The 23,056-nt window shown below is 46.6% G+C and overlaps 1 protein-coding gene across 2 annotated transcripts in view; it reads right to left on the bottom strand.

The window, feature by feature from the left end:
- Positions 1 to 3,048: 3,048 nt before the first annotated feature.
- Positions 3,049 to 23,056, bottom strand: part of LOC138667075 (zinc finger protein 3 homolog) — a 105,634-nt gene continuing 85,626 nt past the window's right edge. For both annotated transcript variants that reach the window (XM_069755348.1, XM_069755347.1), the window contains 3 exons: positions 17,985 to 18,076; positions 17,607 to 17,706; positions 3,049 to 4,643 (listed from right to left, as the gene is read on the bottom strand). In XM_069755348.1, coding sequence (XP_069611449.1) covers positions 3,514 to 4,643; positions 17,607 to 17,706; positions 17,985 to 18,076 — 1,322 coding nt within the window. In that variant the 3' untranslated portion in view covers positions 3,049 to 3,513. The remainder of the gene's footprint in view (positions 4,644 to 17,606; positions 17,707 to 17,984; positions 18,077 to 23,056) is intronic.

The following is a 23,056-nucleotide window of genomic DNA, read 5'->3' as shown; positions in this document are numbered from 1 at the left end:
GCACACGGCTCCGCTCCGTACACCTCGCACACTCTGCTCCGCTCTGTACACCTCGCACACACACGGCTCCGCTCTGTACACCTCGCACACACACGGCTCCGCTCTGTACACCTCGCACACACACGGCTCCGCTCTGTACACCTCGCACACACACGGCTCCGCTCTGTACACCTCGCACACACGGCTCCGCTCTGTACACCTCGCACACACACGGCTCCGCTCTGTACACCTCGTACACACACGCCTCCGCTCTATACACCTCGCACACACACCACCACCACAGATACCTGATGCTGCACACACATAGCCCCTAACAGGAATCCAGCACCTTTCCTGGGAATATGCCCTCTTCTTATTTTCTTTACTGTAAGGTTTGAAAAAGACCCAGCGGGTCGAAACGTTACCTTACAACACTGCGGTGAATTGTTCTATTTTGGTGTTTTGGAAATAAAAAAAACACGTTTTAAAAAAACTCTAAAGACATTTTGAGTGCGACTGTTTATGCTCGAGACTATACCTTGGTGGAACACCTCCACGTTCAGTCTGCACCACCATAAGCTAGAGTGCATGACTTTCTCTTCTCTACCATACACCTTGCACACACGGCTCCACTCCGTACACCTCGTGCACACCCAGCTCCGCTCTGTACACCTCGTACACACACGGCTCCGCTCTGTACACCTCGTACACACACGGCTCCGCTCTGTACACCTCGCACACACACGGCTTCGCTCTGTACACCTCGTACACACGGCTCCGCTCTGTACACCTCGCACACACACGGCTTCGCTCTGTACACCTCGTACACACGGCTCCGCTCTGTACACCTCGTACACACACGGCTCCGCTCTGTACACCTCGCACACACACGGCTCCGCTCTGTACACCTCACACACGGCTCTGCTCTGTACACCTCGCACACACACGGCTCCTCTCTGTACACACACGGCTCCGCTCCATACACCTTGTACACACACTGCTCCACTCCATACACCTTGTACACACACGGCTCCGCTCCAAACACCTCGTACACACACGGCTCCGCTCCATACACCTTGTACACACACTGCTCCACTCCATACACCTTGTACACACACGGCTCCGCTCCATACACCTTGTACACACACGGCTCCGCTCCATACACCTTGTACACACACGGCTCCGCTCCATACACCTTGAACACACCCAGTTCCGCTCCATGCACCTTGCACACACCCAGCTCCGCTCCATACACATCAGACACACATGACTCCACTCCATACACCTTGCACACACGGCTCCACTCCGTACACCTCAAACACACACGGCTCCACTCCGTACACCTCGTACACACACGGCTCCGCTCCATACACCTTGCACACACCCAGTTCCGCTCCGTACACCTCGTACACACACGGCTCCGCTCCATACACCTTGCACACACAGCTCCGCTCCATACACCTTGCACACACAGCTTCCGCTCTGTACACCTCGCACACACACGGCTCTGCTACATCCACACAAACCACTCCTGACCCCACACAAAAGCTTACCCTCGCCCAGCACCATGACAACTAGCAGAGTCCTGCACTACACTGAGGCCCTTGATCATGTGACTCCTGACTCTTCCCCTCCTGTGACCTCATCACAGGTCCTGTGCGTACAGAGCAGCAGCAGCAACAGCTGTGGTGTGCGGCTCTCTGCGGTGGAGGGGCTCTGCTGTGGGGTAGTTACGCCGCTGGGATTCGACGCGCAGCACTTTCTCTGAGCCGGCTGTCAATTTGACAGCCGGCTCAGACAACGGGACTATCTCAGTGTGGGGGCGGCAGAATGCCGCCGACGAGGAGCCTCCTTGGACCACCGCATCATCAGGCGGCCCGCTGGCGCTCCCCTGTCGGCTGCGCCACTGATTTGTAAGGAAAATTACTTTTATAGATGTGCAAAATAAATATTGCTTGCAATCAATGGCCCACATTTATGGGAGTATTAAGTATGATGGTTTCCCATAGAAAATGTTGATTCTGAAAAGAAAGATTTTCTGACAAATCTGTTGGGTTGTACTCATTTATACCAAGCACTGTATGTTAGGAGTCGAGTTTCCTCTGCTGCACAAGGGGAATCTCGATCCGTGTCTGCTGCGGTCTCCCATTCGGTATCGGCCGCAGTGGGCTCTGCTCAGCGGAGACGTCGCTCCCAGCGTCTCGCTGGGGCTGATTCGGTGCATAGGGTCACTACTGCCTTTTCTGGCTTTCCTATGGTACCCTGCACTGATCTGCGGCGAGCGAGCCTCTCTGGGACTAAGTCCTTGTTTACTCACACTGAGCATGCCCAGGGCAGGGTCTCCCATTGGAGGTCGAGGGCCACATGTTCGGTCACATGCTCAGGTGCTGCAGCACTTTCCATTGGTCCTTCTGGAAGGTCCTGAAAGGGCAAAAACTTCAGTAGCAGCTTCCTGTGCTGCAACTATATAAACTGCGCATGACCGCACGGCCATGCGCTAGTATCGTCTTATGCTATATGCTTTGCGCCAATGTGGTCATGTGTTTGAATGTGTTCAGGGACCCGGCTGAAATAAGCCCCTAGAATGCTGGCACCTCCGGCGAGGAGATTGTGTTTAAGTGTGTTCAGGGACCCGGCTGAAATAAGCCCCTAGAATGCTGGCATCTCCGGCGAGGAGTTTTGTATGCATGCATGACCACTCACTGCTCACATCTGGGTAGTTGGCCTGTGCCTCTGTGAAAGTCTAACAGGGCACAGAGCTTTCCTCTCGCGGTTACTCTGTGAAGCTAACAGAGTTGGTATATACCGCCATATAGAGCCGCCATTATTTAGCAGCAGGTGCTTTCTTGCACGGTGGATCCCGGGTTGCGAACGCACCAATTCCATTTAATAAATTATATATTTGGTGCGTTCCGCCAACCCTAACACTGTATTTCTCTTTTTGAACTCTGTTGTCACTACATTTTTCAAGAAGATACCCCTTACAACCATATGAATGTCTACCTGTGACTTCAAGCAAAATTTAGTTATTTACCTGAAGTACTGGGAGTGATCGATTGGAGACATTCTCGCTTAGACATCCACTTTAATTTCTTTTCAGACATTTATAGCAGGATAAAAGGGAGAAGCTATCGGGAACAGGAAAAGACCACTCCAACCTCAGTGTAAACAAACTTACTTTCTCTCAAAGAAATGACTTTGGGTAATCGAAATTGCGAAAAGGACTAATTCACAAAATGAAATAAAAAAATGAAAAGCCTTAATAATGATTTCATTATACAAGCTGCATCCATACACTGTATCAATGGCAGCCATATTCATTTCTCAAGTATTTCTCTGTAAAGTAAAAAAAACGGTTTAAAAACAACATTCCAATTAAAAGTTTACCTAGGGTATGAAAAGGTCTCATATAAAACTTTCCTCCTATATATTTGCCAAGAAGTCTGTCTAGACCTCTGCTCAAGTTGTTCCCCACCAAGCAAATCTGCAACTGTTTAGTTTTTCAGAAAAATGTTGTTAAAATTGAAAATCTCTTCATACAAAGTGAAGTCTTTGATGTACAACAAGCCCCGAATTACTTGTAAAATGTTTCCCACAATGCAAACAAGAAAATGGCTTTTCTCCTGTGTGAGTTCTTTGATGCAACAAGAGATTAGCTCTCCGGTTAAAGACTTTGCTGCACTCAAAACAAGCAAAGGGCTTCTCTCCGGTGTGAATTTTCTTATGTCTAATGAAGTTTGACTTATCGTTAAAGCTTTTGCCACATTCTGGACACACAAATGGCTTCTCTCCTTTGTGAATACGTTCATGTGTCAGCAGCTGGGAGTTATTGGCAAAACATTTGCCGCAGGCTGCACAAGAAAATGGTTTCTCTCCTTTATGAATCATCTGGTGGATGAAAAGACTGGATTTCTCATTAAATTTTGCATCACATTCCAAACAGGAAAACTGCTTCCCTTCCATGTGGAAAACTTTATGTCGGACCAGTTCCGCTTTGCTGGTGTAACGCTTCCCACAATCATTGCAGGCAAAGGGCTTCTCCCCTGTGTGGGTTCTTTGATGAATTAGAAGATTAGCTTTGCGATTAAAGCCTTTTCCACACTCGCTGCATGAAAACGGTTTCTCCCCAGTGTGGATTCTCTTGTGCCTTCCAAAGTTTGATTTGTCATTGAAGCTTTTTCCACATTCTTGACAGACAAAAGGTTTCTCTCCCCTGTGGATCCTTAGGTGAGTTACCAGATGAGAGTTACTCTTAAAATTCTTGCCACATTCTAAACAACTAAAGGGTTTTTCTCCTGCATGAATCCTTAAATGTATTAAGAGATGGGAATTACTAGGAAAGCACTTGCCACACACCGAACAGACTAGCGGAACCTTCCCTCGATGCAATCTTCTATGTATAACCAAATCATTATTTCTAGGAAAACACTTTCCACATTCTGTACATTGGTGCTGTCTACTTCCCAATTTTGGCTGGCTTTTAACTCCAGGGTCTTGAAAATATTGGTCATGTCTGTAGGGAAAAGAATTTAAAGTTGGATTTTGAGTCAATTGCAGCATTTCAGCGTTATAATTGGGATCAAGGTGAAAATCCTGATAAATATTATGGTTTACTACGGTAGGATAGTGATGGATTCCTGAAGTCTGTCCATTGTCTTCAAGGGCTTAAAAAAAAAAAAAGTGCAAAAAACAGTTAACATTAAGTAGTAATATAATCCTGACCAACGCATACAGCTAAAACTTCCATTTAAAGATAATCTGTCAGCAGTATTTCACCACAAACTATTTACATGCACATGTTGCTCTTTCAAACACAAGTCCAGTCTGTTCCTTAAGGCCCCTTCACATTAAGCGACGCTGCAGCGATACCGACAACGATCCGGATCGCTGCAGCGTCGCTGTTTGGTCGCTGGAGAGCTGTCACACAGACCGCTCTCCAGCGACCAACGATGCCGGTAACCAGGGTAAACATCGGGTAACTAAGCGCAGGGCCGCGCTTAGTAACCCGATGTTTACCCTGGTTACCATCCTAAAAGTAAAAAAAAACAAACACTAGATACTTACCTAACGCTGTCTGTCCTCCAGCACTGCGCTCTGCTTCTCTGCTCTCCTCCTGTACTGGCTGGGAGCCGGAAAGCAGAGCGGTGACATCCAGTGACATCCAGCGGTGACACAGCCAGTACAGGAGGAGAGCAGAGAAGCAGAGCGCAGCGCTGGAGGACAGACAGCGTTAGGTAAGTATCTAGTGTTTGTTTTTTTTTACTTTTAGCATGGTAACCAGGGTAAACATCGGGTTACTAAGCGCGGCCCTGCGCTTAGTTACCCGATGTTTACCCTGGTTACCAGTGAAGACATCGCTGGATCGGTGTCACACACGCCGATCCAGCGATGTCTCCAGGGAGTCCAGCGACGAAATAAAGTTCTGGACTTTATTCAGCGACCAACGATCTCCCAGCAGGGGCCTGATCGTTGGTCGCTGTCACACACAACGATTTCATTAACGATATCGTTGCTACGTCACAAATAGCAACGATATCGTTAACAATATCGTTATGTGTGAAGGTACCTTTAGTTGCTGAAAAATCATTGTTTAATTGACATGCAAATGAAACTTAAGGACTATGGTCAATCTGAGGCCTCTGTACTCCTTGCCCAGCATGGTTTCCTCCTGCTTGACTGATTGCCTGAAGTCACAGATCATATAGGCTAAGGAGCTGTCAGACAAGCAGGAAAAGGTGGTACTGGGTGGGGAGTAGAGCTGGAGTGACAGAAGCTTCAGATCTACCATAGCTCATCAGTCTCATTTGTATGTCAACTGAAACACTGATGTTTTAGTAATGAAAGAACCGACTAGCTAAGGTACTGGTACTTGTCATTAAACTTGGACTAGTCATTAAAAGAACTACACAGACATATACTGTAAATGGGGTGGGTTTGGGGGCGGAAAAGATTAAATCCTGCTGACAGATTGACTTTAAATCTGTCACCAGATTTTATAATACAAACTGGATACATTCTCAAATAGATCTCTTACTGATCTATTACTGGTGTACTTACTTTAAAAATCAATGCCAGAATGGAGATATAATCGTTTATGAAAGTTTCTCTGTCTAATATTAAAATGATACTTTTATGAGCTAAAAATTCCCATTTTTATTTTAGGATTATACAGTCATTCTGACATGAATATTCAAAGTAAGTACACCAGTCTCATCAGGAAAAATGTATGCAGTTTGTGTTGTGAAATTTTCTTTAACTCCATAGTACTATGGTAGGCATATTTTGCAACTTAAAGGGCAAGCTATTTTCTGCTCATGTTGGTTAAAGAGCTCTATCTTTTGTTATGCATTTAGAGATTTTTTCCATTTAATTTTTTCTAGACACCCAGGGCTTTATTTTTATACTATTATGCCACACACAAGCTCACACATTTACTGTGACCAGCTTTTTTTTTTTTTTTCCTTTTTTTTTTTTTTTTAAACGCCAGTTTATCCTCTTCACCCCCAAGCCATTTTTCAGAGTTTGACAGTGGCATTTCACTAGTTAATAGGCATGGGTAGATCGCGATTCCCCCCATGCCTATTGCGGGCACATGTCAGCTGTTCAAAACAGCTGACATGTCCCAGCTTTGATGCGGGCTCACCACCGGAGCCCACCTCAAAGCGGAGGTACCGACATCAGACGTACTATTCCATCTGATGTCAGTAAGGGGTTAAATAATTTTTTTTCTGTTAGGAAGTTAGAAGTGTTAAAAGTTGACCAGCGATTTCTCATTTTTCCAACAAAAACAGGATTGCTTACCGTAAAATCTGTTTCTTGAAGCCTCCATTGGGGGACACAGGAACCATGGGTGTATGCTGCTGCCACTAGGAGGCTGACACTATGCAAATAAAAAAGTTAGCTCCTCCTCTGCAGTGTACACCCCACCGACTGGCATTAAACTCTTCAGTTAGTGAGAAAGCAGTAGGAGAAAGAACAAGGTTGAAAACCATAACCACAAACAAGAGAACTGTAAACGTGAGAACAGTCAGAGAACATATAACAAAAACATTGGGAGGGAGCTGTGTCCCCCAATGGAGGCTTCAAGAAACAGATTTTACGGTAAGCAACCAAAAATCCTGTTTTCTTTATCGCCTCTCATTGGGGGACACAGGAACCATGGGACGTCCCAAAGCAGTCCCACGGGTGGGAAAAACAGACTTCCATCAGGTCAGAGGACTCACCACTGCCGCCTGCAAGATCCTTCTGCCTAGGCTGGCGTCCGCCGAAGCGTAGGTATGGACCTTGTAGAATTTGGCGAACGTGTGGATGGAAGACCAAGTTGCCGCTTTGCAAAGCTGTAGGGCGGAAGCCCTGTGGTGCACCGCCCAGGAGGCGCCGACTGCCCGGGTAGAGTGAGCCTTAATCCCAGGAGGGGGCACTCTGTTCTTGACCCGGTAAGCCTCCAAAATTGCCATTCTGATCCAGCGAGCAATAGTCGCTTTAGAAGCCGGTTGGCCTCTGCGCGTGCCATCAGGAATGACGAAAAAGAAATCCGTCTTCCGGAAAGTGGACGTTCTGTCCAGATAGATCCTCACTGCCCTGACAAGGTCCAGCTTGTTCAATGATCGCTCCAGAGGATGAGTCGGAGCTGGACAAAAGGAAGGTAGAACGATGTCCTCGCTGAGGTGGAAGGTGGAAACCACCTTAGGAAGAAAAGAAGGTGGGGGCCGGAAGACCACCTTGTCCTGGTGAATGACCAAAAACGGAGGACGGCAAGACAGGGCCGCCAGCTCGGAGACGCGGCGAATGGACGTGATGGCCACAACAAAGGCCACCTTCCACGATAAAACTGATAGAGGAATCTCCCTAAGAGGTTCAAAGGGAGAAACCTTCAGAACGTCCAGTACCAGGTTTAAGTCCCATGCCTCCACAGGGGCCCTGTACGGCGGGACGGCGTGGGCTACCCCCTGAAAGAAGGTCTTAACCTGTGGCCGAGAGGCCAAGGTCTTCTGAAAGAGGATGGAAAGCGCAGAGACCTGACCCTTCAGGGAACTAAGAACCAGGCCCGAATCCAGTCCTGCCTGAAGGAAGGCCAAAAGAGAAGGCAGGGAAAAAACCATAGGCGGAACGCGGTTGGACTCGCACCAATGGAAGTAGGCCTTCCAGGTGCGGTAGTAGATCCTGGAAGACGAAGGCTTCCGAGCCTGAATCATGGTGTGAATCACCCGGTCCGAAAGGCCGGACGCTCTTAGAACCACGGTCTCAACAGCCACGCCGTTAAACTGAGCGACCGAGAATTTGGGTGGCAGATCGGACCCTGGGACAGATCGGGCCTGTCTGGAAGGCGCCAGGGAGCGTCCGCGAGAAGGTTGACGAGCTCCGCGAACCAAACTCTCCTGGGCCAATCCGGGCCGATCAGGATGACCGGCACCCCTTCCGCTTTGATCTTCTTCAACAGTTTGGGAAGTAATGGAAGGGGTGGGAACAGGTAGGGCAGCTCGAACTGTGACCAAGGAATGGCCAGAGCATCGACGCCCACTGCGAGAGGATCGCGGGACCTGGAGACGAACTGCGGAACCTTCCTGTTGATTCGAGACGCCGTGAGATCCACGTCCGGAGTTCCCCATCGAAGACAAATCTGATGGAAGACCTCCGGATGCAAGGACCATTCCCCTGCCGCGAGGCCCTCGCGGCTGACGAAGTCGGCGGCCCAGTTTTCCACGCCGAGGATATGCACCGCGGATATCACCGGAACCGTTGCCTCTGCCCAAAGGAGAATCTTGGATACCTCGGCAAGGGCCAAGGAGCTCCGAGTCCCCCCCTGATGGTTGACATATGCCACAGCCGTGGCGTTGTCCGTCTGGATCCGGACTGGAAGGCCCCTGAGGATCCTTTCCCAGTGGCGGAGGGACAGAAAGATGGCCCGAATTTCGAGGACGTTGATTGGCAGAGATGACTCCTGCGGCGACCAACGGCCCTGAACCGTCAGGTGGCGAAAAACCGCACCCCAGCCGATCAGGCTGGCGTCCGTTGTCACCACCTGCCAGTGAACCGGAAGGAAGGACCTGTCCTGGGAGATGAGAGGTGACGTCAGCCACCAGTTGAGAGACCGCTTGACCCGAAAGGAGAGTCTGATCGGCCGATCCAGGGAGAAGACCGACCTGTCCCACTGAGACAGAATGGCTTGCTGAAGGGGTCGCGAATGGAATTGGGCGAAGGGAATCGCTTCCAATGTAGCTACCATCCTCCCCAGAACCTTCATGGCCAAATGGAGGGAGGGAGGCCGAGGACCCTGGAGCAAGCGTATGTCCCGACAAAGAGTGGATCTCTTGTCTTTGGGAAGGAAGACTCTGCTCTGACGAGTGTCGAAAAGCATGCCCAGAAAGATGATGCGCTGAGAAGGAATAAGGCAGGACTTCTTCCGGTTGACCAGCCACCCGAAACGGGCTAAGGTGTCGAGAACAATGGACAGGCTTTCGTGGGCCTGAGCAAAGGACGGAGCCTTGATGAGGATGTCGTCGAGATATGGAAATAGGACCAAGCCTCTGACTCTCAAGATGGCCATCAGCGCCGCCATGATCTTCGTGAACACCCTTGGCGCGGTTGCGAGACCGAACGGCAGGGCGATGAACTGAAAATGATCTCGTTGCACTGCGAAGCGCAGCAAACGGTGATGTCCGGGAAATATCGGGACATGAAGGTAGGCGTCCTGGATATCTATTGAGCATAGAAACTCCTGAGCCTCCATGGAAGCAATTACTGAACGAAGGGATTCCATCCTGAAGTGTCTCAGGCGAACTCTCCTGTTCAGCAATTTGAGGTCCAGAATGGGGCGAACCTTGCCGTCTTTTTTCGGACCACAAAAAGATTCGAGTAGAAACCCGTGAAGCGTTCTTTTTCTGGGACGGGAACGATTACCCCGGATTTGAGCAGAGAAGCGATGGCTGAGAAGAAGCCCGGAACTAGAGCGGGATCTCTTGGAGGACGGGATTGGAAGAAACGATCCCGAGGTCGGGAAGCGAACTCTATTTTGTATCCCGAGGATACAACTTCCCTGACCCATGCATCCTCTACTGCGGAAATCCAGACGTCCCTGAAAAGGAGAAGACGGCCGCCCAATCTGGGAGTTGGGCTGGAGTCTTGCCGAGAGTCATGCCGAGGTTGGATCTTCCAGTCCTGGGCCTGTAGGATCTACCTTGGGAGAAGCGAGGACGCCAGGACGGAGTGGGCCTAAAGGACACCGCCTTCTTCTCTTGACGTGCCTGTGGCCTCTGTTGCTGCTGGGAAAAGGAGTTTGACGCAGCAAAGCGACGAAAAGGCCGAAAAGAACGAAACTGTCGTCTAGAAGGAGGGCGACGAGGCTTAGCCTGGGGGAGAAGAGAACTTGTACCCCCGGTGGCGTCCTTAATTATTTGGTCCAGCTGGGAACCAAAGAGACGAGAGCCCTGGAAGGGCAGACTAGTGAGGGACTTTTTGGAGGACAAGTCCGCCTGCCAGGCCTTGAGCCAAACGGTCCGGTGGATGGCAACGGCATTGCTGGAAGCTTGAGCCGCACAAGACGCGACATCCAGGGAGGCGGAAACCAGGTATTCACCAGCGTGGGAAATCTGGTTGGCAAGTTCCGCTAATTGCGCGGGAGGCGCCCCGTCCAGGATACCTCGCCGAAGATCCTTGGCCCATTTTGAGATGGATTTTGAAGCCCAAGTGGACGCAAAAGCTGGACATAGAGCCGCTGAAGCCGCCTCAAAAGCAGATTTCGCGAAGGATTCTATAACTCTATCGTTAGAATCCTTCAGAGATGCTCCGCCGGACAGGGGAAGCACCGTGTTGGTGGACAGCCTGGACACAGGTGGATCCACCGAGGGAGAGACCGTCCAATTGGCGGTAAGTTCTGGAGAAAAAGGATATAGCACACCCAGGCGTTTTCCCCTCTGAAAACGCCTAGTGGGGTTCTCTCTCTCTCTGGACAAGATTTCCTAGAATTCAGGATGAGGAGCGAAAAAATTTAGAAGGTGGTTTGGCCCATCTAAACGAAACCGCCTGATCTGCGGGTTCCGTAGAGGGATCCTTGATGCCACAGGTTTGGTTTATTGCCCCAATGAGGTTCTGGACTGTCTCACTCATGGTGGCGATTTGGTTAGGATCCAGCTCCGAAATATCCTCCGAGGGCGCATCAGATAATGCCTCGCCTGACTCAGGTGAGGAGGATCGGTGGGACACCAACCGCGGGGGAGGGCCGAGCGGCGAGATGGAGCGCGAAGAGGACTCAGACCGACATTCCTGTCTGGACCTTTTGTGGCTTATCAAGGAGGGCTCGGGCGGCGGTTCCTGCGACCCGCTGGCCACTGCAGGGGTCTGCAGGGGTAACCGATCCAGCGCGGACACTAGGGTTTGAGATACCCGTGTTGAATCGGCCACCGATTGTGACAGAGAGGCGGCCCACCCTGGGATGGGGGGATCACTCTCGGGCGGAACAGCCGGGGGATCCTGGGCGGTGGGAACAATCGGGTTGCTGCAGGACTGACACAGCGGGGAGGACTGACCTGAGGGAAGTTTGCTGTTACAGGACGAACATGCAAAGTACGTGACTAAGGCAGTAGATGAAGAAGAAGTAGGGGGGCGAGAGCGGCCCCCTTTAGAGGTAGACATTTTGAGGGACCCTGAAGATGCTAGTGGGTTAGGGGACAGTGGGCAGAGGGGGGTGTCAGACTGCAGTGCAGCTACTCACGGACCCGGTCCTGGGAGATGTCCCACTTGTCGATGGAGTGCCCTGAGGAGCTGTATTCAGCGCAGATAGAGCTGTGCCCACAGAAGATGCGTGCGAAGGTGCGGGTGCGCTTGCGAGAACTGGTGCTGCTGCCGGTACAAAGCGGTGCTCACACCAGACGAGTGTCCCAGGAGGAAGGGGGCGGAGCCAGACGCAGGGGCGCCAGTAGGCAGGGCACAGTAAGTCGGGCGGGAAAAAGCCTGCCCTCAGAGCCGGAAGTGAGGGGGCCGAAAACCGGAAGTAGGCCCCGACTGAAGCCGGGGCCTAAATTAGGGGCCGGCGGCCGAGGAAAGGAGCCGCGGCGCCGGAATAGAGCGCCCTAAGAGACAGCTAGCGGCGCGGTCGCCCACCAGGCTGCGCCGCTGAGGGGCGCCCAGAGAAAGACCTCCTGCGGTGCCGGAGCAGAGCGCCGCAGGGAGAAGCGGCGCGACAGCCAGCAGGGCTGCCGCGCTGTGGATGGTGCCCCATGAAGAGCCGCAGCACCGAGTGGTGCGCCGCAGGGGGGAACGTATGGCAGCCCATCGTGCAGGCATACAGAAGAACGGCGCAGCAGCCTGTAAGGGCCCCGCGCCGGAAAGAAGGCAGAGGGCCTCCATATCTGAATTGGGGGAAGAGGTGCTGTGGGGGGAAGAAAGCGCACCTACGGATGTCGCAGCGCGACACAACAATCCCGGCCGCGTCACTGTATGGACGCAGGTGATGACAGGTATGAAAGGAGGCTGGGAGCCCCTAACAAGACCCCCACCCCCCCTATAAAAGATGTGGGATGTGAATGGCGAAAATACTCGCCTAAAACATCCCACGCCGATACTAACCTTACAGGAAGGGTATGAGACGTCCAGGGAGCTGATGGACGTCCTCGTCTCCTCCAAACCGACAGGCTCTGGTGGGTGGGGGACGGAGCCAGGACCGGACTTCTGAGCACGCTTGTGTGCTAGGATCTTGGTCCTGGAGAGAGATCTATGAGGATACGGGGTGGCAGTACACGCCGTACTCATAGTCCGCTTGTGGGACTACAGGTGTGACTGCTCACCCTGTATCCCATCCGGAAAAAACCTGAAAAGAAACGACGCACGTTGAGGTAGATAAGGGTCTAATGAAAGACCCGTGTCCACCTCCTACTGACACTAAGCTAAACTGAAGAGTTTAATGCCAGTCGGTGGGGTGTACACTGCAGAGGAGGAGCTAACTTTTTTATTTGCATAGTGTCCGCCTCCTAGTGGCAGCAGCATACACCCATGGTTCCTGTGTCCCCCAATGAGAGGCGATAAAGAAATATACAATTTTTTTGTATTTTTTTTTAGGCACCACATCCTATTTGAAGTGACTTTGAAAGACCTGTATGACAGAAAATACCCAACATTGACAGTATTCTAAAAACTGCACCCTGCAAGGTGCTCAAAACCACATTTAAGAAGTTTATTAATCCTTCAGGTGCTTCACATAAATTTTTGAAATGTTTAAAAAAAAAAAATGAACATTTAACTTTTCTTCACAAAAAATTTACTTTTTTTTATTTTACCGAGGGTGACAGGAGAAATTGGACCCCAAAAGTTGTTGTACAATTTCTCCTAGGAAAAACTACTGTTTATGCGCACGGCAGGGCTCAGAAAGGAAGGAGCACTATTTCATTTTTTTAATGCAAAATTAGCAGGAAACATTAGCAGATACAATGTTTGGCTTGGACAGCCCTGATGTGCCTAAACAGTGGACAAATGACCCCATTTTGGAAAATAGACCCCTTAAAGAATGTATCTAGATTTGTGGTGAGCACCTTGAACTCACAGAATTTTATACCATTGGGCAATGAAGAAAGAATAATTACATTTTTATCACTAAAATGTTGTTTTAGCCCCAAGTTTTAAATTTTTCTAAGGGCTAATACAAAAAATGAATCTCAGAATTTTGTAAAAATTTATCCTACGTGCTCCAATACCGTACATGTAATTGGGAAATACTTTTCAGGCACAATGCAAAGCTCAGAAGGGAAAAAGCGCCATATTATAGTGCAGATTTTACTGTTCTGGTTTGCTGGCGCCACGACCCACTGGGAGAGCCCCTGAGGTGCCAGAACAGCAGAATCCTCATAAGTGACCCCATTTGACAAACTACACCTCTCAATAAATATCAACCAGAAGCGGATTTACATCCAATTAACCGCACGAAGAGATGCATAAAGGTTTAAAATAACATCTTTATTAATGATACAATATAAAAACACACAGAAAAGACAAGACCTGATATACACATAACAAAGTGTCCTATGGGGGGAGAGACATCACGCACTAGCTGTAAAGTATGTCACAAAATCAATCAATATCCTAGAAATATATAAAAAACATATACCCACTGCTGAGGCTGCCACTAGATGTCATAAGATGAGAAGTCCATATAATACACTGATGACTACAATATAGTGCAGGATGGGAAAATACAAGGGGGGGCCCTGATGCCATCATATGCCTAGGCAGTAACCTTGTCCACATACCATATACTATGCCATATAACCAGATTACCCTCTGATCACTAATATATCAAACACATAGCCAGCGGTGCAGATGCAAATATATTACCTGATAGTGCGGTGTGTCTCAATACCCACGTGCGCCCCGACGCATGTTTCGCCCAAGCTTCTTCCGGGGGACATTTTTACATGGGGAAGTGGGTAAAAATGGCACCATAACTTGTCCCACAATTTCTGCTGAACGTAACAATATCCCAGATATGGCAGCTTAGCCATACGGCGAGACTCGGAAGGAACAGAGCGCTATTTGCCTCATGGAGTGCCTATTTTCCTACAATAGTTTGTGGACTCTATATAGAGAGCCCCTAATTGCTAGAAGAGCGGAATACCACCCTCCCCCTCAAGTGACTCCAGTTTGGAAATTATACCCCTTTGGGAATTTATCTATAGATTTAGTGATGATTTTGACTCCATGGGTGTTTTCCAGAAACGAGCAGCAGCTGATGTTGCTGAGTCAAAATTGCAAACTGCCATTGTAGTTACCAGTATGCTGTAGTGACCAGTACATTATGCCCAGCTCATACTTCTGGAGACATGCACCTGTGAATTAGGTGGGCTATCATCACTACAGAAATGCCAAACATGTGGGCGCTAAACGTGGTTAAGGTACACTGTGGGGCTCAGAAGGGAGAGGGGGCATTTGGATTGGGGAGCACTGAATTTGTTGGATTTCTTTTGGGGAGCGAGGAGCCACAGCGCTTTTCCAGAGTACTTGTACTACCAGTATCATGGAAGCCCCCTATATTTCTGTTAACAGGTGATGGACCTGAGTGGGAACTTGCTTTTTTATGGACTGAGTTGCAGCTTATATTGGGAACATTTTACACAATATTTGGGATCACATTTATCCGGCGCTGTACGCTGAGCACTTACTTTGGGGTTTCCATCTAAATCTCTGAGTAATTCAGATGAAACCCCCGAGGAATCCATTCACTATAATGAGGCAGCAGAGTTACTCTGGACTCCATCTGGCCTCTGTTCAGTGGTATCCTTTTTTCAGAGGTGCACAAAACTGTGGCTGACGGCATTTTTATGCACGTCTAAGAAGACGGACTCTGCCGGATCATAGGCCAGGCAGCGTCCACAGTGCCTCCATCTGCCTCATTATAGGGAATCTTCCGCCAGATGTTCCATCTGAATCACATATTTCAGAGATTTACATGGAAACCCCACTGTAAGCGCTCAGCACAGAACGCAGGATAAATGTGCGCCGAGCCCTGGTGTTCACTGAAGGGGTTAACTAGTCTGACAGTTTTATGGAGCAGGTTGTTTCGGACATGGCGATATCAAACTTGAACTTTTTTGTTTACTGATTTTACATAAGAATACAAATTTATCAGTACAATGTATTTTTTAGTATTATTTTTGGATTTGTTTATTTTTTAAATATTTTTACAACTTTTTAACAAACTTTCAATCCATTAGTACCGGATTCTCCTTCATGGCTGCTGCAAACACACAGCGTGCAGCCATTAAGAGTTTGTTTAAAGGGGTTGTCCAACGAACCAAAGTACATTTTAATTAAGAGATCATAGAATAAAAATAAGTTCCACAGTTGGATGTATTAAAAAAAAATGTTCCTGTCAATGGATAATCTTATAAACGTGCCTTTGTGTAATGGATGTATATGACCTGGCAATAACTTGGTTGGATACACCACAGCTCCTGCTCAGTGGAGGAAGCAAAAGGGAGTATACAGACATTACAGCATGGGATCAGAGCTGGTTATTTCTATGAGGTAAATCAAGTTTTTAAAACAGGCAGGGAAATGTTTTTCCTTGCAGAAAGCAGTAGTTGTGATCCCATACTATCCAGTCTGTATCTTCTGTTTTGCTTCCTCCCCTGCCCAGGAGTTATGGTATGATCAAATCCAAATTTTTCATTTTCATAAGGGCAATAGAAGAAAATGAACCCTAAAATGTGTTGTGCAATTTATGCAGAATGTGCCAATACCCCATATGTGGTGGAAAACTACTGTTGTGCTCAGAAGGGAAGGAGAACCATTTGACTTTTGGAGCGCAAAATGGCCTAGGATAGATAGATGCCATGTCACGTTTGCAGAGACCCTGATGTGACTAAACAGTAGCACAGCCCCAGAAGTGACCCCATTTTGGAAACTAGGCCCATCAAGGAAATTATCTAGAGGTGTGGTGAGCACCTTGAGCCTACAAGTTTTCCAACTAAACTGTTGCTTAGGCAAAAATCTTTAAATTTTCACAAGGATAACAGCTGTGCAATTTCTCCTCAGTACGTTGGTGTTCCATATGTGGAAAACTTGGAAGAGAAGGAGCACTATTTGACTTTTTAAGCATAGATTTGGCAGGAATAGACTGAGGACGTCATGTTGCATTTAAAGAGCCCCCAAGATGCCAAAACAGCAGAAACTCCCTACACATGACCTCATTTTGGAAACCATACTTCTTGAGGAATTCATCTGAATGGTAATGGGCATTTTAAACCCACATATGATTCACAAAAATGTGTAACATTGGGCTGTGGAAATTCAAAAATACATTTTTTTAACTTACAAGTTGTAGCTTAAGTTTTTAATTTCCAAAAGGGCTATTATGAGAAAAGTTTGCAACAAATTATGTGGTCCATTTTCTCTGAAGTATGCCAATACCCCAAAACTACTTTTCAGGCACAGTTCAAAGCTCAGAAGGGAAGGAGCAACACTATTTGACCTCCGATTGTCAACGATTATATGGCAGTCGTGTCGCTTGGGTGGGAGAGGGAGCCCCTACCTTTCCTAGCCTTCTAAATGCTGCAATAGTTATTGTTTATGGCATTAAGGGGGTTAAACAGAGAGGGGTTGTGCGGGCACAGACTCTGTGCCGACACACCTTATGTGCCCACATAGTCACTAAGACGTAACTGTACATCATTTTGCCGAAACTCCTTCCAGATCATGACGTACAGTTATGACAAGTGTTCTGACGGGATTAAAGTGTACTTCGTTTGTGGGACAACCCCTTTAACTTGCAGATTTGCTACAAATTTCCTAATTCAGTTTGAGAATTACATTCTCAACATAGTGAGATTTCAAAAATGTAATCCACATGTTGCAGCTAATTTCTGTGTGGAAACTGTCTCGCGCTGCATATATATATAAATCTGTAGCAAGTTAATTCTCTGAGAAGAATTTGCTCACGGACTTGCATAGGGTGACATCGGCAAAATCATATGTACAATTTTTTTTTGCAGATCTGCAACAAAAAATTGTCGGTCAAGTGTGAACATATTCTAACATGTCCTAATATGTTTAAAGTGTGAAAAAATATTTTATACAGGCCTTACTTACAGTGCTCTCATGGAAGGCCCCAAGGCAAGCTATAATGACAAATTACGGCTCACCTGTAGAAACCTGTGTCTCCATCTTACACGGTTGGTCACCCTCTGTGTAGTCCTCATCATCTTCTTCAATATCAATTATGACAATATTCAAATTTTCATCCTAAATAGAACATTTGGGAGAAAAGTTAAATAGCTAGTAAACATTTATATGTCACTAATAACCAGCTTAGTTTATTAATTACATTCATGCACACATATAAACATTACTGTTATCAAGAACCCCAATTTGGGCTTGGTTGGTGCAAACAATTAGAAAATGTTTGTTCAGAAATTGGAGCCTCTAGTGAATCATGTTCTAGGACTATCTGAAGTGAGGCATAAGCTTGTAGGGTGAATACATTGGAGAGATGGACATTTATGTAACCGGTAGTACAGTACCTCATTCTGTTTTTTGAAGGCTCTCCGATTCACTGCATAAGTTGCTGGATTAGTAGGACTGGGGCATCTTTTAGGTGTGACACTGGATTCCTCTGTACGAAACAGACACTACATTGTAAGCAAACATTAACAACATAAAATACTACACACAAAATCCGCAAAAAAAAAATTAAAATAAAGAAATAACTTTTCTTTTTAGGATTCATTTCTGGCTCCAAAGCTTAGCCTTTTAGACTACTGTTTCTTAACATTGTCAACCATTAGGCAACTATTGATTAAAATGGTTCTTGAGAGAAGATGCCCAAAATGTTTGCAGTCACCTATTTGAGGCTATAACTGATCTTAGGCTGCATGCATTAGGACAGGTTTCTTGAAGAAAAGCTCCAAGAAGATGTCCAATATGGTCACCATCACTCAATTCAGGCTCCTTATCTTCCTAAGCGCTATACTGGAGTATCTGAAGAGGAATAACCTCATGACCCAGTATCAGCACGGGTTTACTAGGGACCGTTCATGTCAGACTAATTTGATCAGTTTCTATGAAGAGGTAAGTTCCGGATTGGACCAAGGGAACCCAGTGGATGTAGTGTATATGGACTTTTCAAAAGCTTTTGATACGGTGCCACACAAAAGGTTGATACATAAAATGAGAATAATGGGGATAGGGGAAAATATGTGCAATTGGGTTGAGAGCTGGCTCAGGGATAGGAAACAAAGGGTGGTTATTAATGGAGCACACTCGGACTGGGTAGCGGTTAGCAGTGGGGTACCACAGGGGTCAGTATTGGGCCCTCTTCTTTTTAACATATTTATTAATGACCTTGTAGGGGGCATTCAGAGTAGAATTTCAATATTTGCAGATGACACTAAACTCTGCAGGGTAATCAATACAGAGGAGGACAATTTTATATTACAGGATGATTTATGTAAACTAGAAGCTTGGGCTGATAAATGGCAAATGAGCTTTAATGGGGATAAATGTAAGGTCATGCACTTGGGTAGAAGCAATAAGATGTATAATTATGTGCTTAATTCTAAAACTCTGGGCAAAACCGTCAATGAAAAAGACCTGGGTGTATGGGTGGATGACAAACTCATATTCAGGGGCCAGTGTCAGGCAGCTGCTACAAAGGCAAATAAAATAATGGGATGCATTAAAAGAGGCATAGATGCTCATGAGGAGAATATAATTTTACCTCTATACAAGTCATTAGTACGACCACACTTAGAATACTGTGCACAGTTCTGGTCTCCGGTGTTTAAGAAAGACATAGCTGAACTAGAGCGGGTGCAGAGAAAAGCGACCAAGGTTATTAGAGGACTGGGGGGTCTGCAATACCAAGATAGGTTATTACACTTGGGGCTATTTAGTTTGGAAAAACGAAGACTAAGGGGTGATCTTATTTTAATGTATAAATATATGAGGGGACAGTACAAAGACCTTTCTGATGATCTTTTTAATCATAGACCTGAAACAGGGACAAGGGGGCATCCTCTGCGTTTGGAGGAAAAAAGGTTTAAGCATAATAACAGACGCGGATTCTTTACTGTAAGAGCAGTGAGACTATGGAACTCTCTGCCGTATGATGTTGTAATGAGTGATTCATTACTTAAATTTAAGAGGGGACTGGATACCTTTCTGGAAAAGTATAATGTTACAGGGTATATATACTAGATTCCTTGATAGGGCGTTGATCCAGGGAACTAGTCTGATTGCCGTATGTGGAGTCGGGAAGGAATTTTTTTCCCCAATGTGAAGCTTACTCTTTGCCACATGGTTTTTTTTTGCCTTCCTCTGGATCAACATGTTAGGGCATGTTAGGTTAGGCTATGGGTTGAACTAGATGGACAAATAGTCTTCCTTCAACCTTAATAACTATGTAACTATGTAACTATGTAAGCGTCACACATTACAGCAGGTTGCCTATAAACAGGCTCTGAGATATCCAAAATGGTGACAGTCCCCCAATTCAGGCACCAACTTGACCCAGGCTAAATGTATTACGACAGATTGCCTGAAGAAAAGCTGCTCGTACAAATGTCTGCTATGTTAGAGCAAGTTCCTGGTCAGGCTGAGGGACAGCATAGTAAATATGTAGTAGACATTATCTGCTTACTCAGCCTGACAAGTTGACAGAGGGCATGGAGAAGGTCAAAGCTGGTGAAAAAAACAGTTTTGCTTAGTCAGACTAGCAAGTTTCATTTTCCTCTATTTTTTTCCCACTTTGTGCTTGTCTGTAAACTTGTTATACTGAAAGAGCAGATCAATTTATTTATTTATGAAGCTAACCCTCAGCTTAAACAGTAGCTTGGTCTAGCAAAGCTTAGATGCATCTCTAATGCTGCTTTTCTTCAGACAACCCATTTAAATGCGTGCAGGCTGACAACTACATATTGATGACTATGAATGTCATGGCGTTGTATTAGAAAATCAAACATGTGCGTTGGATCTCCAGTATAGAATATTATTTTGAATCAGACACCTCTCTAACAAATGCACAGAGAATTTCTCTTTGATCCTCTACCTATGGAAGAAAAATATACCATCAAAAATTTAGTACCGTGATGTACCGTGATAGCTAAGCCATCTTCTGCTAATCTCTTCATAACGAGGTTTAAAGAGTTATTTTGTAGAGAACACTCTAAGGCTACGTTCACACTAGCGTTGCGCCGCCCTGCGTCGGCGACGCGACGCACGAAAAAACGCGCGCGTCGTTTTTTTGACCAAAATCGGACGCACAGAAAATGCAACTTGTTGCATTTTCTTGCGTCCGACGCTAGCGTCGGAAACGACGCAAGTGTCGAAAAACGCCACCCTAAAAATGCACGCGTCCCCTATGTTAAACATAGGGGCGCATCGCCGCTGCGTCGCCGGCGCAACAGCGACGCACATTGGCGGAACGCCAATGTGAACGTAGCCTAACTGGGACAGTATCATCTTATACTTTATTTAACTTAATATTTAATTGCATAGACAATTTTTTTTATATGGCAAGTTGATGAAGGAAGCATGAGACTTCTGTGACCAACTTAACACCAATAAATGGGGCATCAAACTAATGGTCAACTATAATCATAATAGCATAGAATTTTTGGACCTACTGATCATCTATCAAGTATATTCTTACATGGCATTGACCTTTTTTTTGTTTTTAATAGGTAGTCGATACCAATAGATTCCTTGAATTTTACTGCAGTTATCTTAACACATGTACCAACATTCAACGGATTCAGAAAGATGGTTGCTGGGGTGGCTTAAGATCCCAGTCTGCGCATGCGCCACCTCTAGCGGCCTACAGCTTCTGGAAAAATCGCCGCCAGGAAAGCAATGCACGTTGCTCTGCCTCACCGCTGACATGGGTCCACAGCATCGCACCGCTTCTGCTGCCTCCAGCACCCTGAGGAAGGGACCCTGCCTTCTGTGATCCCGCTCCACCACCGCCGCAACCCCCGGTAAGCTACATTCGGACAATAAGATGCCCCCACCATTTTCCTCCATGTGGAGGATTGCAAGATAGTTGAGCTCTGCTATAAGCAAACTGATAATAATGTACAAAATCACACAGGCAGCTTTTCTTACGTAGCTACTAGAATATAAAATCAGTCAGGCAAGGTACAGTACAGGAGCAGAAAGTGTACAGAAGCATAAGGTGAATTAAATGCTTAGTTTAGCTTGATGATTAAATCAAAGATGTGTGGCTTGTCAGGAGAACAAAGAAAAGGAAGGGGAGTGCAGCACTGAGGAGCAGCAAGTGCTGATGAGAAATGTAATTTTACCAGATAAGAAGAGAACAGCCCATTCAGCTATACAAAGCTAGATATGCAGAGGGACAGATGAAAAATGCAACAAAGGTGGGTCATTCCATGTCAAGTGAACCAATGATTTTTACCACTATATTTTTAATTATTTTGAGATTTTGTTATTTGGTAACAGTGTGTCAGAGAATGCAAAGTGTGAAGAAGAAAAAATTCTAGATATTTTTTTTTTTTTTTTTATTGATTTTCAAAGTTCGGAAAAAGTGCGAATTTCGGTGTTGCCTGCCTATACATTTCTCCCCATAGCTCAGGCTAGAAAAGAGATAGAGAAACAAAATAAACACCATTCTACTCAGAACTGTACAGGCTTTCACCAGATATGTCACAAGACTATCTTTGATAATATTTTACCTATGCGAACGCAAGCGCAAATCTTTAAAACGCATTTCCGAAAAAAAAGTTTAATTTAAAAATTTCAAAAACTGCACATGTGCCTGCTATGCTCCTAACCACATCTGTACCAAAATACAAGATGGGATCGTGATGGGATCATATTTTAAAAAATAAAAATATTACAGTGTCAGTTCAAAAATCTTGATTTCAGATCTGTTCAGCCTGTGGTCTAACAGTGTGGGGTCTAGATTTACCAAATAATCCATGATTTCTAGATATTACTGTATTATTTTATTATGTTACCACTCAGAAGCAGGAGAGGACAGAGGAGAAAGCTTTGTTAGGGCAGAGAATAACCAGGGGTAGACGGTGACTGCAGAGCAGATGACCGGCCGGCAGCTCGGGCCTCCACAGACCGTATTCACACCAAATCTTATCACACAGGCAACTCCTAAAATGGAGGGAGAAAAATATTCTTAACATCCAGTTCATGTATTGTACAAACCAGGACTGCGAAGCGGAGGAGGAGAGTTTGTTATAACATCAGTTACAGGAAGCAGAAAGGGGACTCAGCAATACCGGACTGTCATCCCATGTAGTGGAAATAAAGACAGCGACGACCATGAAGTGGTAGAAGGCGGCACAAGATCGGCAATGGATGACACAACTGGCTATGTGACCTGTGAATATGATCGGCGCTGGCGGCTACTGGACTCTCCAAAGATTGTGAAAATGAAGACGTAGAAGTGACTCTTCTGCACTTTATGGTCCAGCGCCGTCCTTTGTGTATCCAAGAAAATCAGACATTGTAAAAGTGAAGAAAAATCAGATATAATTCAGGTGGAGCCGAGCACCATGACCGGCCGCACATACTCTGACACAGAAGGAAACGGCCAATGCTAGTAAGCGCTTAAGGACAAGAT

Source organism: Ranitomeya imitator, chromosome 2, assembly GCF_032444005.1.
Source record: "Ranitomeya imitator isolate aRanImi1 chromosome 2, aRanImi1.pri, whole genome shotgun sequence".
Classification (NCBI taxonomy): Eukaryota; Metazoa; Chordata; class Amphibia; order Anura; family Dendrobatidae; genus Ranitomeya; species Ranitomeya imitator.
This window is presented reverse-complemented; position numbering and strand designations above follow the sequence as displayed.